We start from the raw sequence: 17,103 nt of genomic DNA on the forward strand, positions 1-17,103 counted from the left end.
GTGACATTGCTGGCTCTACTAATTGAGAAACACTTGAATGCAATGCACTAGTGCTCTAAACTAATTACTAAATACACATTTCTAGAACATCCAAACCAAGGATTTGATCATCTTAAGAGTAGGACTATACTTTTCATTAAGGAGAGGACTGCTGAGGCGAGGCGTGAGAGATGAAGTAAGTAAATGCTGTGAATCCACAAAATATATTGTAATTATTAAGCTTTCTTTTCATTTCTTCTTGTTATTAGTGAACTCTGCAAGTCAGAAATATTTTTCATCGGTGAAAAGCGCATTGTGGCAATCCACTTCTCTTCTGAGTGCTTTCCAGCTGACGCGCCATGTGCCTTTGTAATTACTTTACTTTCTGGTGTTACAGTAATAACTGCAGTTTTAAGAGTGCAAAATTTTAATCCATACATTCAAACAAAAGAAAAAAAAAAAAAAGAAAAGAAAAGAAAAACACACAACACTACAAGATTTATAAAAGCTCAATCATTAAATACATTCACAGTATTACATAAAGTGTTACTAAGACCAGGATCCCTGCATATCTGTTCTTCCACAGTATGACAGTGGCCAAAAGTTTTGTGAATGACGAAAATATTAATTTTCACAAAGTATGCTGCTTCAGTGTTTTTTTTTTTTTAGTTTTTTTTTTTTCAAAAAAGTTTTTATTAAGCAAATTGTCATAACAAAGTGAGTGGAACAATCAATTACATTCTTATAGAGAAACAGGGCCACCATCAGGGGGGTACAGGCAGTACACCTGTAAGGGGCCCGGAGGTGCCCAGGGCCCCGAATGGCAACCCCCCCTTTTTTTTATAAAAAAAAAATATAAATTTTAGTTTATATATATATTTTTTTTAAATTTGTTTTTTTTAATTTTTATTAAAAGGCCTGATGGGCACATCCATGCAGCCTCACTTTGCCCATTCATGCAGCCTCACGATACCCATCCATACAGCCTCACTGTGCCCATCAATGCAGCCTTACTGTGCCCATCAATGCAGTGTCACCATGCCTTCATGCAGCAACACTGTGCCCATCAATGCAGCCTCACTGCCCATCCATGCAGCTTTACCGTGCCCATCAATAAGCATCACTGTGCCCATCAATGCAGTGTCACTATGCCCATCAATAAGCCTCACTATGCCCATCAATAAGCCTCACTGTGCCCATCCATGCAGCCTCACTGTGCCCATCAATGCAGTGTCACTATGCCCATCAATAAGTCTCACTGTGTCAGTACCTGAATTACACACAGCGTTCTCCCTGCTGTGTCACGGAGCTGAGTCTGAAATGTACTTTGGCCGCGCTATGACAAAAGTCCCACCTCCTAGACCAGGGTATGTGATAGACAGAACACTGATCTAATAGCAGGAAATAGACGCAGTGTTCTGCCTATCACACACGCTGATCTAGGAAGAGGCGGTACCTTTGTCACAGCACGGCCAAAGTACATTTTAGACCCAGCTCTGTGACACAGTGGGAAGAGATGCCCGCTGACGCTGTGCGTGACATTTACGCCCCCCGGGCAGGCAGCCTATCGGGAAATGTCCCGGTATCCTGGTAGGCCAGTCCGGCCCTGACTGTGAACAGGCTGCTCCTACAGTCACAGTAATGTACCTGTACATTGCTGGCCTCCTTCGGGTACAGGATGTGCAGGGACAAGGAACAAATAGATTTTTAGTAAAAAGCAGCACATAATTATTATTATTATTATTTTTCAGGATTTATATAGCGATGACAGTTTACGCTGCGCTTTTCTAAATGTTTTAATTAGATATGTTTTATAGCAGAACATTTTTTCGTTTATATGATAAGAAATAAAATAAAAAACGTAGTAAACACGGTTTAGGAGATATCCCCTGTATCTGCATGTGCCAACGTCATCGGGCACATGCGCACTGAAGCAATGGCACGTACGCAGGGCCGGTGCTACCACTAGGCAGCCGCCTAAGGCGCCCGGCCACTGGTGTTCCTACTCTCTTCTCTCTGCAGTAAACAACTAAGTCTCAGCATCAGCAGGCAGTCACCGCTCTGTTCGCACATAGTGTCAGAGGCACAGCGCCTGGCAGAGGACTGTGTCTGTGCTGTGTCTATGGGTGCTGGTGAAGCTGCATTTGATAGGTGCTTGTGAGGCTGCATTGATGGGCGCTGGTAGGCTGCATTGATGGGCACTGGTGGGGCTGCATTGATGGGCGCTGGTAAAGCTGCATTGCTGGACGCTGGTGAGGCTGCGTTGCTGGGCACTGGTAAAGCTGCATTGATGGGCGCTGGTAAAGCTGCATTTGATGGGCGCTGGTGGGGCTACATTTAATGGGTGCTGATGAAGCTGCATCCATGGCCCATCTGTTTTTTCAATGCAGCCTCACCGGTGCAGCCAACTCCAGTGCCCATCAATGCAGCCTGATCACTGGGACAGGTTACATGGGGTGTATGGGGGTCAGCTAGGGGTGTCCGGGTCTCTCACCTCAGTGATCTCAGCTCAGCAGGTCCTTGCAAGTGCCACGGCCTCCTGGGGGGGTTAATGCTCCTGGTCCTGGGGTCAAGTTTCAGCCAGCGCCCAGCCCTGCATCCCGACTCCCTGGCATGACCTGCCTCTGCCTGCTTCCAAGAATCCAGTCCCAGGGAGTTGTAGTTTTCTCTGCACTGCTCTGTTTTCCACCCACCGGGAGCTTGAATGTGGACTACAACTCCTGGAATGCAACAGCTAGTGGTCGGCCCGACTTCCAAGACCAGAATAAAAAATAAAATGGTAGCGGGATTTTGAACATAAGTTAGGGCGGCCTGGGAGGCAATTGCCCCTCTGCCCCCCAGCCCAGCCCTCCCCTTTTGATGGGTGCTGGTAAAGCTGCATTGATGCACGCTGGTGAGGCTACATTTGATGGGTGCTTCATCAGAAAGGTGGGGTATACTTGGGTAGGGAAAAAGGGTGGAGAAAAGTGGGCGGCAAAATGAGGTTTTCGATTAGGGTGTCAAAAATCCTTGCACGTACGTGTCGTTTCTTCAGTGAGTGTGCCCTTACTGGCAGCTCCTGCACGCATGTGCGGGAGTGACGTCATCGCTGCTTCGGCCAATCACAGTGGTGGAGCCTGCAATAACCAGAAGTAACTCTGGGAGTGATGTCGCCGGCAGGATCAGTGTACAAAGACCGATGCGGAGGCTTCGATCTAAGGTAAGGAATTCATAAAGAGCCAGTATGCTATGCATACTAGCTCATTATGCCTTTTGTTGCAGGTTTTTTTTTGGTGGTGCTCAGATAAGAATTTTAACAAATAGTTTACTGGGGAATGTTTATCTTATTGTGCTGAATGTGTTCAATCAAAATTGCTGAGGGTTTGATACCACTTTAACTGTCCGTCGGGCAGTGTGCTGAAACTTTGCTTCTCTGAAAAGCTAGGCCCGGATTCACAAAGCACTTACGCCGACGTATCTCGAGATACGCCGCGTAAGTGTAACTATACGCCGTCGTATCTATGCGCCGTGCCCACAATCTGAGATAAGCCTAAAAATAGGCTTCCTACGACCGACGTAACTTGCCTACGTCGTCGTATCGTGGGCGCATATTTAAAGCGGGAGTTCACCCATTTAAAAAAAAAAAAAAAAATCTCCCCTTAGCTTCCTGCTCGTTCGGTCTAGGGGAATCGGCGATTTATATTAAAATAGGTGCAGTACTTACCCGTTTTCGAGCTGTATCTTCTTCCGTCGCTTCCGGGTATGGGTCTTCGGGAGCGGGCGTTCCTTCTTGATTGACATTCTTCCGAGAGGCTTCCGACGGTCGCATCCATCGCGTCACTCGTAGCCGAAAGAAGCCGAACGTCGGTGCGGCTCTATACTGCGCCTGCGCACCGACGTTCGGCTTCTTTCGGAAAATCGTGACGCGATGGATGCGACCGTCGGAAGCCTCTCGGAAACCTGTCAATCAAGAAGGACCGCCCATTCCCGAAGCCCATACCCGGAAGCGACGGAGAGGATGCGTCTCGTAAACGGGTAAGTACTGCACATATTTTAAAATAAATTGCCGATTCCCCTAGTAATAACGAGCAGGAAGCGAAGGGGGAAAAGTGCCCTCTAAGGGTGAACCCCCGCTTTAAGCTGGGCGCATTTGCCGCTCCTATATTTTCTATGCACATATGCAAATGAGGGAGATACGCCGATTCACGAACGTAATTGCGCGCGTCGCATAATATACGCGGTTTGCGTAAGTCTTACGTCCGGCGTAAAGTTATTCCCCATATATGAGGCGCAACCCATGCAAAGGTATGGACCAGGGAACACAGCCGTCGTATTTTACATCGTTTACGTTGTACGTGAATAGGGAACGGCGTAGGTTACGTTCACGTCGTAGGCAGTGATCCGTTGTATCTTAGGCCCCATACACACGGGAGGATTTATCCGCGGATACGGTCCAGCGGACCGTTTCCGCGGATAAATCCTCTCGAGGATTTCAGCAGATTTTAATGCGATGGAGTGTACTCACCATCGCATTGAAATCCGCGCCGAAATCCTCTGGCGATGACGTGTCGCGCCGTCGCCGCGATTATGACGCGGCGACGTGCGCGACGCTGTCATATAAGGAATTCCACACATGCGTCGAATCATTACGACGCATGCGGGGGATCCGTTCGGACGGATGGATCCGGTGAGTCTATACAGACCAGCGGATCCATCCGTTGGGATGGACTCCAGCAGATGGATATGTTCTGCATGTCAGCGAATATTCGATCTGCTGGAATCCATCCCAGGGGAGATATATCCGCGGAAACAGATCCGCTGGCGTGTACACACCATAGGATCTATCCGCTGAAACCCATTTGCTGGGATTTATCTGCGGATGCATTCTATGGTGTGTACGGGGCCTTAGGGAGTAGTTCCGACGTGATTCTTGGCATGCGCACAGGGATACGTCCATGGGACGGCGCATGCGCCATTCGTTTTAAGTACTTGTATGGCACTTGGCGCATCATTTGCATGGGGTCACGCCTCATTAGCATGGCTCACGCCCACTTTCACTTACGACGGCTTGCGCCGAGGGAACCCAGTGCAGTTTGGGAGGCAAGTGCTTTGTGAATTCGGTGCTTGCCTCTCTGCGCTACGTCGGCGTAAATATGCGCCAATGTATGTGAATCCGGGCCCTAGTGTACATGTATTATGTTTTTTAACAGAAGATTCTAACAACTGTATTTTAGCACTTTAAGAGATGACAGCTATAGTCTGGAGACTTTATAATGATATTTCTCAGTGTGTTACATGAATTACATTTGGTGCAATAATTAAAAGATCCTCGAAAATATGTATACAGAAATATAGTAATGGAAGCTTTGCTTTGTCCCCATCAGCAATCCAGCTGTAAATGAGTTCTATAATTACCCCGATACACAGAAGAACATATGTTGTTCTGCAAACTGTCCATCCAAGCTCAATTAAGATAATTCATGACGACGGATCTATAATGGAGGGAAATATATTCTTATATGTTCCTCGCAGGTCATAAACTCTACCATATGGAAATGAACAATTTCTCCAGCATAATGTGTTTCTATTCAATGGCACTGAATAATGTTATATGATAGGACAATCTGTCAGCGGATGTGCCAAGTGGCTTAAGACAAGCTTTAACCACTTCAGCCCCGGAAGGATTTACCCCCTTAATGACCAGGCCATTTATTGCAATATGGCACGGCATTGCTTTAACTGACAACTGCGCGGTCGTGCAATGCTGTACCAAAATAAAATGTATGACCTTTTTTCCCCACAAATAGAGCTTTCTTTTGGTGGTATTTGATCACCTCTGCGTTTTTTTAGGTAGATTCAGTAAGAGTTAGGTCGGTGTATCAGTAGATAAGCCGACCTAACTCAGAATCTACGCCGACTTATGTTTTAGGCTAGGTTCACACCTAAGCGAATTGAGTGCGGTTTCAACCGCATCCAAATCGCAGGACATTTTAAAATACATTGTTTTCAATGAGGCTGGTTCACATATGTGCGATGCATCCGCACTGCGCATTGCCTCCAAACCGCGTGCGGTTTTTATGTCTTGCGGTGCGGCTCAGGTGCGAATTCAGTCCCATTATCTTCTATGGGTACGCATCTAAATCGCAGGTGTGTTGCGGTTTGAACGGAAGTTTTTTTTTCTCCTCCACCACCTCCCCCTTTTCCTAGTTCCTCCTCTGTCTGTTTCATGCTGCTGAGGTGAGTAGCCATGTCCAAAAAACGGAGCAAAAAAGTCACTGCTAAGGTGAAGGACTGTGTGGATTCCGAGGAGCTTATCCGCCTTGTCAGGGAGAACCCACAAATCTATGACACCCGGCATCCTAAATATAAGGACAATGTATTGAAAAAAACTACCTGGGTTGAAATTACCAAAAGCCTTTTGCCAGAGTGGAGCATGTGCTCATCCCAAGTTCAAGCTGACAAAGGTAAGTTTGTTTTATTTTTTCATTCCCTAACTTATTAAATTATAATTCTAAGTAGACCCCAATAACTACAGTGCATACCGCACACAAATCCAGAGCAGGCCTTTATCCAAGCATGCATTCTGTGTGGACATGTAAAGTCTGCTAACCCATACCATGCCACATGTTTTATATCTTGGCATGGTGTTCCTAATGCACCCTGTCCCCGTGTTGCTGGTGGCACGTGACTCATTCCCACACCCTTGGTCATTGTTTGTATGAGTCTGCGTGTGTCTATCACCAAAATATGTAAACTCACTTTACCAAGTATGTTTGCAGATCCTTGGGGGAGTGACTATCTGTATTTGTCATCCTATTATGACGTTATTGGCCATGGTGGTCTTACAAAGACATCATCCTCTGTACAATGACACCCAGCAGAACACACATAACAGTATCACCAAGCCAATTTTTGGTGTTTTTGTCCAATTGCAGGTAGAGAATCACTTCGGAGTCCTTAATATGCTGCCAAAAGATAACTTTAATCTTTTTTTTTCAAGATGCATTCAAATTACACATAGTGACATTTTTAGCTTAGTATTTTAGGTTTTAATATTTAAAGGGCCATATATTTTAATGACAACACCACATTTTTTTTTTTTAAATTGCCTGCATCTGCCAAGGTAACTCGCCAGCTGGCGATAGAAAGTAATTAAGAAATTGATCTCGAATCAATTTCCCACTGCTAGTGCCCCTAGTCAAACTCCACTGTGCCGCCTCCATATTATGCATCATGGAATCCTCATAATCAATTCCATCACGTTCTCGCACATAGTTGTGCAGTGCACACGCAGTTTTCACAGCAGAGACAGCATGCTCCAAACTGAGATTGATGGCGGTGTGCAATATTCTCCATTTATTGGCAAGAATTCCAAATGCACACTCTACTACTCGACGTGCCCTAGTGAGCCGATAATTAAATATTCTTTTATCATTGCTCAGCGCTCTACTTGAGAATGGTCGAAGAAGATTTTTACCAAGGGCAAACGCTTCGTCCCCTACAAAAACAAATGGGAGGGCTGGCTCATTTGTTCCGGGCAAGGAGGAATCGTTTGGTAAATCCAGACTATTCACCCTTATCATTCTCCCAAATGTGGAATGATTAAATACACCAGAATCAGAGCTGCTACCATAAGCACCCACATCAATATAAATGAAATTATATTTGGCATCTACCACTGCCATTAATGCAAACGAAAAATATTTTTTATAATTAAAAAACTGACTCCCACTATCAAATGGCCTCAGGATGCGTATGTGCTTGCCATCGATGGCTCCCACACAGTTTGGAAAATTACATCTCTCCCAGAATTCATCTGATATCTTCAACCAATCTTCTTTTGTAGGCTTTTTGAAGACCAATGGTTTTAGTACATTCCATATAACAAGGCATGTTTCATGTACAATGCCAGATATAGTTGATTTTCCAACCTTAAACTCATAGTGGAGACTTCCAAATGAATTTCCTGTAGCTAGGTACCTTGAACAAATAAGAAATATTAAATAATTATTATCTTCTCTTTTTTACAGTGGTATACATCAAGAATCGTTGGCGAAGCATGCGTGATGCCTTCAAGAAATACAACAAACATCTAAGAGAAGTGAGGAGTGGCTCGGGGGCACCAGCTAGAGTACCCTATATGTATGCAGAGGACCTTGCCTTCTTGAAACCACTCATAGAGATGAGAGAGTAAGTTATCCTCTACATCATCTATGTATCGTGACTATATATTTAGCATTAGTAATGTTTCTATTTTTTAATAAAAACAGGACCGAAGCAAGTTGGGACGAACAGGATGTCCTGGAGGATCAACCAGAGAGCCAATCTGAGGCCCAATCCGTGCCAGCAGTTTGCATTGATCCAAATGAGGAAATACCTGAAATGCCACTTGGGTCAGATCTATGGGTCACAAACCCAGAGACTGACTCTGGATTGCCTGAGCCTATGCCTGGACCCTCCTCAGCTCCAACAACCATTGCGCGGCCTGCCAAAGTGGCACGTAAGCGAACGCCAGTATCGCAGATGGACATAAGCGAGCGTCTTCTAGAGATGTTACAACAAATGGCTGGAAAGGTGGATGCTTTCTTATGTCCAGCTACAATACTGGCGCTTAATTTTGTACCATTGATCAAAAAAGTTGTACCTGAGAGATATTTAGAAATGCGAACCACAGTAGAACACGTTCTGCAGTCATTTACAGTGCCAAGCGAGCAACATACATTGGAAAGGCCATATGTAACTAAAGAAACAACACAGATACACTTACCAATGTCAGGCCAGTACCCAGACCCAGGAAACCAACCTTACCCCTATGTTCCTCCATCCTACACTTCAAGCTTTCAGGAGCCAACTTCAATATATGAGGTACAACAGAGGCGAACTCCATATCCCATCCCATCCACATTCCCTTCAATTATGCCACAAACACAAATGCAGGGGATGTATGTGCCACAGCACCATGGGCCTCAGACACATGGGCCTCAGACACATGGGCCTCAGACACATGGGCCTCAGACACATGGGCCTCAGACACATGGGCCTCAGACACATGGGCCACAGCACCATGTGCCACAGCACCATGTGCCTCAGCACCATGTGCCTCAGCAACATGGCCCACAGCACCATGTGCCTCAGCAACATGGCCCACAGCACCATGTGCCTCAGCAACATGGCCCACAGCACCATGTGCCACAGCACCATGTGCCACAGCACCATGTGCCTCAGCAACATGGCCCACAGCAACATGTGCCTCAGCAACATGGCCCACAGCAACATGGCCCACAGCAACATGGCCCACAGCACCATGTGCCACAGCACCATGTCGAGTCTAGCCATGCTTCAAGCACCGAGATTGATGAATCTACCTCAGCAAGTCAATACTCCTCAGACACACCATTATTTCCCAAAACATATCAACATCTCTAAAGTTTACGTTATGCCCACAGTAAACAAGCATGTGTGCATATTTTGAATCAAAGTTTAATCCAGAGGAAAACTTGAAGGCAAAGTTTATATTTTTTATATTAGTCCAAGCAAAAATATGTTGTCTATTTCTTTATTTTTGTGAAAGAAGTAAAAAATAAATATATTTTTGGGCATCTTATGTCTGGTTGTTCATTTATAAGTACAGATGTTGGATAGTTGAAACCAAAAATGAATACATGCTTCAACATCAATTTGAAAATGCACATAGGTGTGGAAAAGTACCTTAATGTGATTAATAATCTTTGTGCAGGCTGGATGCTTGCTCTGAAGCATGTGTTCTGGCGCTCCAAACTATGGTACGTTAGTCCTAACAATTCATCAAAACTTCAAACAAAAATAAAATTTTTAATTATAAATTTAATATGGAACAATGGAGAAAGAAAATGTTTTGCAAAATTAAATAAATAATCACCTGGTTATTGACATGCGTGTACAATTAAAAAACTTGTCCTCATGCCCACGGAGATCTTCATATAATATAATGAACTGCCCTCTTTCATCCCTATTTGCAATGATAGGATGAACCCAGTATCTTCTTCTTCTACTCCTCCTTCTCCTCCTTTCAACTTCCATCAAGATTGCTGCTGTTGCAGCAACAACTGTAGGCATGATCATGGGCAGGGCAGCACACATTTCTTAGGAAATCCAAATCCTATTCCACACTATACTGAATGCTCGTGAAAAAGGAAGAGTTCAAGAAAGGTCACTCCCTTTTATTACCTACATCATCACACAGCTAACAATGATTGGCCCTCACCAAAAACGCAGCTCAAGTAATTATTTTTTATAAATCGCACCCGATCCGCAGCTAAACCGCAGTTGATCCGCAGAACACCCTCTAGAGAAATTCGCAACGGGAACGCAACTCAAAAACGCAACGCACTAGTGTGATTCTGGCCTAAGTGTATTCTCTAACAGAGATACGCTTAAACATATCTAAGATAGGACAGCTTGCGCCGTCCTATCTTAGGTTGCAATATTTCGGATGGCCACTAGGTGGCGCTTCCATTGCGGTCGGCGTAGAATATGTAAATTAGTAGATACGCCGATTCACGAACGTACGCCCGGCCGCCGCAGTATATTTACGCCGTTTCCGTAAGCCATTATCAGGCCTAAAGTTATTCCATCTATTAGATGGAATAGTAATGTTAAAGTATGGGCGCCGTTCCCGCTTCGAGATTCAAAATTTTTACGTCGTTTGCGTAAGTCGTCCGCGAATATCGATTTACGTAGTTTACGTCCACGTCGAAATCAATAGGCCCGTGCGGCGTACTGGGAAATGTAGGCGCCCTGGGCATGCGCAGTAAAAAAAAACTGTCAAAAACGTAAGGTCAAGCCTTAACATAAAACACGCCCCCCTTACACACATTTGAATTTGGCGCCCTTACGCCCGCCCGCTTTAGGCTACGCCGCCATAACTTAGCAGGCAAGTACATTGTGAATCATGTACTTGCCTAGCTAACTTACGGCGGCGTAGCCTAAACACGCTAAGCTACGCCGCCGTAAGTGTAGGCACATCTACCTGAATCTACCTATTTATTTTTTGGGCAATAAATAAAAAAAGACTGTCAATTTTGCAAAAAATATATATATATTTTTTACTTTTTGCTAGAATACATAAAATAAATAAATAAATAAATATAAATATATATATATATATGTGTAAAAAAAAATATTTATCAGTTTAGGTCAATATATATTCTTATGCCACGTACACACGATCATTTTTTAGCATGAAAAAAAATGTTTTTCAAAAACGTCATTTAAAATGATGGTGTGTGGGCTTCACATCATTTTTCAGGTTCTGAAAAACGACAAAAAAAAAAATTCGAACATGCTGCATTTTTTAACGTCGTTTTAATCGATGTCGTTTTCGGGTTGTAAAAAATAATCGTGTGTGGGCAAAAATTAAAAAAAAAAAAAACACGCATGCTCAGAAGCAAGTTATGAGACGGGAGCGCTCGTTCTGGTAAAACTACCGTTCATAATGGAGTAAGCACATTCATCACGCTGTAACAGACAAAAAAGCGTGAATCATCTTTTACTAACACGGAATCAGCTAAAGCAGCCCAAAGGCGAATAGAACTTCCCCTTTATAGTGCCGTTGTACGTGTTGTACATCACTGCGCTTTGCTAGATAATTTTTTTAAAACGATGGTGTGTGGGCAACGTTGTTTTAATGATGAAGTTGAGAAAACATCGTTTTTTATACATGCTGAAAAATGATCGTGTGTACGCAGCATTATTCTTAATGCACAAACAAGATCCATAAAGACATAGATGAGCGAGTTTGGGGTGGAGGACTCTGTGCAGGCCAATCAAGTTCTTCCACCCCAAACTCGTTCATCCCTGTCTTTATGGACCTTGCTTTGTGCAATGCTGTGCAGTCATGTTGGAACAGGAAGGGACCATCCCCAAACTTTTCCCACAAAGTTGGGAGCATGAAATTGTCCAAAATGTCTTGGTGTGCTGACGCTTTAAGAATTCCCTTCACTGGAACTAAGGGGCCAAGCCCATCCCCTGAAAAACAATCCCACATCATAATTCCGCCTCCACCATATAATTTGGACCAGTGCACAAAACAAGGCCCATAAAGACATGGATGAGCCAGTTTGAGGTGCAGGAACTTGACTGGCCTGCACAGAGTCCTGACCTCAACCTGATAGAACACCTTTAGGATGAATTAGAGTGGAGACTGCGAGCCAGACCTTCTTGTCCACATCAGTGCCTGACCTCACAAATGTGCTTCTGGGAGAATGGTCAGACATTCCCATAGACACACTCCTAAACCTCGTGGACAGCCTTCCCAGAAGAGTAGAAGCCGTTATAGCTGCCATACGGACTAAGACTGGGATGCCATTAAAGTTCATGTGCGTGTAATGCAGCAGTTCTCAACCTGGGGGTCGAATGATGATTTTCCAGGGGTCACCAAATCCTGGGCTGTTCCTGAAGATCACACCGTTCTCCCAGCCTTTTCTCGACCACCCAGCAAGGCTGTTCCTGGAGCCCACGGCCGCCCACTCAGCCTCTTTGCAGCCGCCTATTCAGTTCACGGCATCGCTGGTGGGAAGAGACTAGGGATCAGCTGAGGAGTGTGAAGTGGAGGGGGTTGGAGGAGACACCATCTCCTGATTTCAGCAAAGGTGTCACTGCTGTGAGACACCACAAGGTCCCCACTACAGTTCTCAGATCAGAAGATGACCTTGATCAAGAGCACATAAGTTGGCTGATCAGAACTCCCCCCAGCATTGCCACTCATCCCAACTCCCCGCCAGCACTGACACTCATCCCAAACCCCCTATCCCCACACCAAGGAGTAATAGAAGGAATAAAAATAGAGAATACATGGAAGGGAGAGGAAACGAGGGGGAGGAATAAAGAAAAAGAGAGAGAAAGAATAAGATAAAGAACAAGAAAGACGGCTAGAGAGAGAGATGGGAAAAAAAATAAGAAATTAGGATAGAGAAAGATAAAATGGAAAGAAAGAAGAACAATGAGAAAGGGTGGCACATCCTAAAATGTACCATAAGGGGTTTTAATACTGTACCAGTGGAAGGGATTCAGGGAGCGCGAAATGTCCGCGGGTTAGGGGCGCAAATTACTTGTCTTGCCCTGGGTGCTGACAACCCACGCTACAAAAATAATTTTACTGTTAGGGGTCCCCACAACTTGGAAAATTTTACCAAGGGGTCATGGAACTAGAGAGGTTGAAAACCCATTGGTGTAAAGGCAGGTGTCCCAATACTTTTGACAATATAATATATCTGCCTGCTTGAAGATGGATTTTATACTATGATCCCTCTTTACTGAGATGTTTGACAGCATTTGAAGTGGCTGCATTGTGGTTGCGACACAGCCACATTCACCTCTATACATAGTTACATAGTTACATAGTTAGTCAGGTTGAAAAAAGACACAAGTCCATCCAGTTCAACCACAAAAAACAAAATAAAAAAACACAGTAAAATCCTATACACCCAACTCCATCTATGGGATTCTATTTTTCTATTTACGGCCACGACAATGTGTATAAAGGAAAAAAATTACCCCTGCAGCCACTACATCTAAGGATTGGTAAATTGTAATGTATTACATCTTTGGTTTTGGGTTTATTACCACTTTGGTGTTGAATTTAAGGTTTTCTTGCTTTTCTTTACCTGCTGGTAAAACCTCTAATAGCTATGAAATGATATGGGGGGTGGATCCTTTTGAGTATGGGGGACCGCTGTTGTTTACAATGGAGAGTGTTATGCTGTGTACACACGATCATTTTTCGGCATGAAAAAAAAACGAAATTTTTCAGCATGTCCAAAAAACGAAGTTTTTCCAACTTCATCATTAAAAACTATGTTGCCCACACACCATCGTTTTTGAAAAATGATGAACAAAGCGCGGTGGCGTACAACACGTACGGCGGCACTCTAAAGGGGAAGTTCTATTCGCCTTTGGGCTGCTTTAGCTGATTCTGTGTTAGTAAAAGACGATTTACGCTTTTTTGTCTGTTACAGCGTGATGAATGTGCTTACTCCATTATGAATGGTAGTTTTACCAGAACGAGCGCTCCCGTCTCATAACTTGCTTCTGGGCATGCGCGGGTTTAAAACGTCATTTTAGCCCACACACGATCATTTTTTACAACCCGAAAAACGAATTTTTTTAAAACGACGTTAAAAAATGCAGCCGAAAAACGATGTGATCACACTCGATCATTTTAAATGACGTTTTTTAAAACGTCGTTTTTTTTAATGCCGAAAAACGATCGTGTGTACGCGGCATGAGACATACTGACTTATTCGTGCTGCTTTGCAATCCTATTCAGATAAGGGACTTCCTGGAAAATCTATTTAACAAACTATAATAAGCCTTCTTCTATACGTCTCAGTGTGGCCTGTATTATTTCCTGCTATGTCTCTAGTACTACTAAGTGCAAGCATGAAGCATACAATTAGCTTACATCCGTCTATTTACCCCCATGTTCTATAAGCTTCACTTCTAAGTGTACTTACATTTCATAGACTTGCTACAATATGTCCCCAAGGAGTTGGCTAGATCCATGAATTAATGTCCTGATAATGGCCCGTGTAGTTCTCATATGCACATTATATAGATGGCCACATACTACAACACACAATGGCCAGCACAAGGGTAACAATTACCATACATGCAGCTTTCATAAAAGGCAGATCTGCAGGCTGTTGAATGACAGCAATAAATGAGGTTTCACTTAATGGAGATAACTGGCAAGGAGAAATAATTCATCACTGGAGGACTTTTCAAAAGGTCCACGAAACAGCTCTGTCTACAATGCACATTGCAATAGCATGTTGCCTTTCTTTTCTTGGACAAAGTGGGTGGTTGGTAATGATTTGAAGCTGCTTGCTTGAAAAAAGAATGAACCGCAATAGTAAGGAAATTTCCATACAACTAAAACCAAACAAATAAATGGGAAAGTTGAGATACATATAAGAGCTTTACTGAAGGCAATGCAAAACTGGGCATAAACTATTTTGTTAAAGTGGTTCTAAAGGGTCAAGGTTTTTTTATCTTAATGCATACTATATTAAAAAACCTATGTGTGTGATGCACACAAATCACTAGTGCAATCTAAAATAAACAAGTGAAAGGTGCAAAGTCCATATGAATGGATGTATCTCAGGGAAAATCAAGATGACAGAAAGTTCTCCGAATGTGTGAAAGGTATCCAAATAGTATCCAGTGAATCTGTATAGCAGATGAAAGTATCCTCCACCGTTAAATCCTAACTGCTTATCAAAATGATAAGTTAATCAAGCATGTAACCGTGACTGCCAGATCCAGGATTCCAGGGTATATTTTCACCTTATCTCAGTTTCACATATGAGACTATTCCTTCTCCATAGTGTGACCCAAAAGAGAAAAGGCTGACATAGCGTGATACCGTAATACAATTTGTTTAATGATAAAAGTAATGCACTTACAGTTATGCAGTTAAAACAGTGCGTGTATAATAATAGCCGGCCGGCTTAACTGTCCGCTCGTCCTTCCGGGTAGACAGCGCGGTACGATTCGTGGTGACATCAGCACGCTGCTCCTCCCTACGCCGTTTCGTCACAACAATGACTTCTTCCAGGGGCACAAGCGGCGTGCTGACTCGCCACTCTTTAAAAGCAATAACAACATCCGGGACCGCCCAGCTCTGAACCTTGGAGATCGCGGGCGCAAGCCGCCATATTTGAGTTGGGATCCCTGCCACTAATGAACAGTAATGCAGGCAAAGACTCAAAAGCAGAAAAATATATGGAGTAAAACGTATAACTTAGTTAAATGATTCATACGCTTTAGACAAATATATGTTAAAACAAAAGTTAAAAATAGGATCATAAAACGAAAAAAGGGTTTGGTTAAATGTAAAAGAGATAATGAAAAATATTTCACATAGCAACCGTACCCCAAAAAAGAAAAGGATTATAAGCACTAAAAACTGAAACAAGTGCCAATAGGTTTTATGGCCATAAAAATATAAAAATTATAATACTTATAGCAAAAAATGTAAAGGATAATTGCTGACAAGAATGTGCTAATTGTGTTGCCCTCTTGTGGCCACAACAAAAAGACTTAAAATTACAATTGGAGCATAAATAATATAGTACAAACCATGACATTTATGACAAATGTCAAAATTCAACTTGATAGCAGCACTCATGAGCTAATCTAAAAGTGGCTCTGGCTTTACCAATATCCCTATAAAGGGATAATATTGATTAAAAATAATAATTGAAAAAAAAAAATTGAATAAAAAGGAGAAAAAGGAGAAAAAATATCACCATAGGAAAGCCCTGATAGACCAAAGATCAGAGCTGGTTTACAAGAGAAAATTACAAAAGCATGAAAGTTAGCCATTATCTATGAAGGCATTTACGTCGGTGTTCAGTCCGAAAGGGACATATGTGTGGATTCTATATATCCAGGCCATTTCTAGCCTGGATAATTCTCTCACCAATGAATTGCCTCTCCAATGGGGATCGAATTTATCAATCCCAATAAAGAGAGTACCTTCTGGGTTACGATCATGACATTGGTCATAATGGCTGGACACTGAATGCTTTGGGAATCCAGACCTAATATTGGTGATATGTTCACCTAATCTAACATTCATTGGTCTTTTGGTCCTGCCAATATACTGTAACCCGCACGGGCATTCTAAAAGATAAACGACACCAGTTGTGCTACACGTAATAAAGGGCTCTATCTTGTGTTCTTTCAAAGTGCTTGTTGAGATAAAGGATAAGGTTTTCTTAGATTTGATCCTATTTACCTTGCAAACTGTACAATTTCTACATTGGTGGTAGCCCTTATTGTCACGTTGAAAAAAGGACACCTTTTTCGTAGGGGGGTCAACCACATTAGGGGCTATTTTGTCCCGTAACGAGGGTACACCTCTGAAGATTACTTGAGGGATTGTTGGTAGGAAGGTGCTTATGATCCTGTCACTGGACAGCAGGTGCCAGTGTTTTTTAATCAATTTTTTATGGCATAGTGTTGGTTGGAATAGGTAGTGACAAATGGCACTATAGGTCTGTCCCCACTAGACCCAGCGACAGATGTCAACAATGCATTCCTATCTATTGCAGCAACTTCCTTAAAGGTATTATCCAAGATTAAAGGATCATATCCCTTCTC

At 43.2% G+C, this 17,103-nt stretch overlaps 1 protein-coding gene across 1 annotated transcript; it reads left to right on the forward strand.

Moving 5' to 3' along the window:
* The first annotated feature begins 7,647 nt into the window (after positions 1 to 7,647).
* LOC120943249 (vacuolar protein sorting-associated protein 37C-like) lies at positions 7,648 to 15,353 on the forward strand. Its single transcript, XM_040356453.1, has 3 exons — positions 7,648 to 8,148; positions 8,229 to 9,084; positions 15,324 to 15,353. Exons 1-3 carry the CDS (start codon positions 8,018 to 8,020, stop codon positions 15,351 to 15,353), a joined length of 1,017 nt encoding a protein of 338 aa, XP_040212387.1. The 5' UTR covers positions 7,648 to 8,017.
* Positions 15,354 to 17,103: the final 1,750 nt, after the last annotated feature.

The sequence above is a fragment of the Rana temporaria genome, chromosome 1, assembly GCF_905171775.1.
Source record: "Rana temporaria chromosome 1, aRanTem1.1, whole genome shotgun sequence".
NCBI classification, from domain to species: domain Eukaryota; kingdom Metazoa; phylum Chordata; class Amphibia; order Anura; family Ranidae; genus Rana; species Rana temporaria.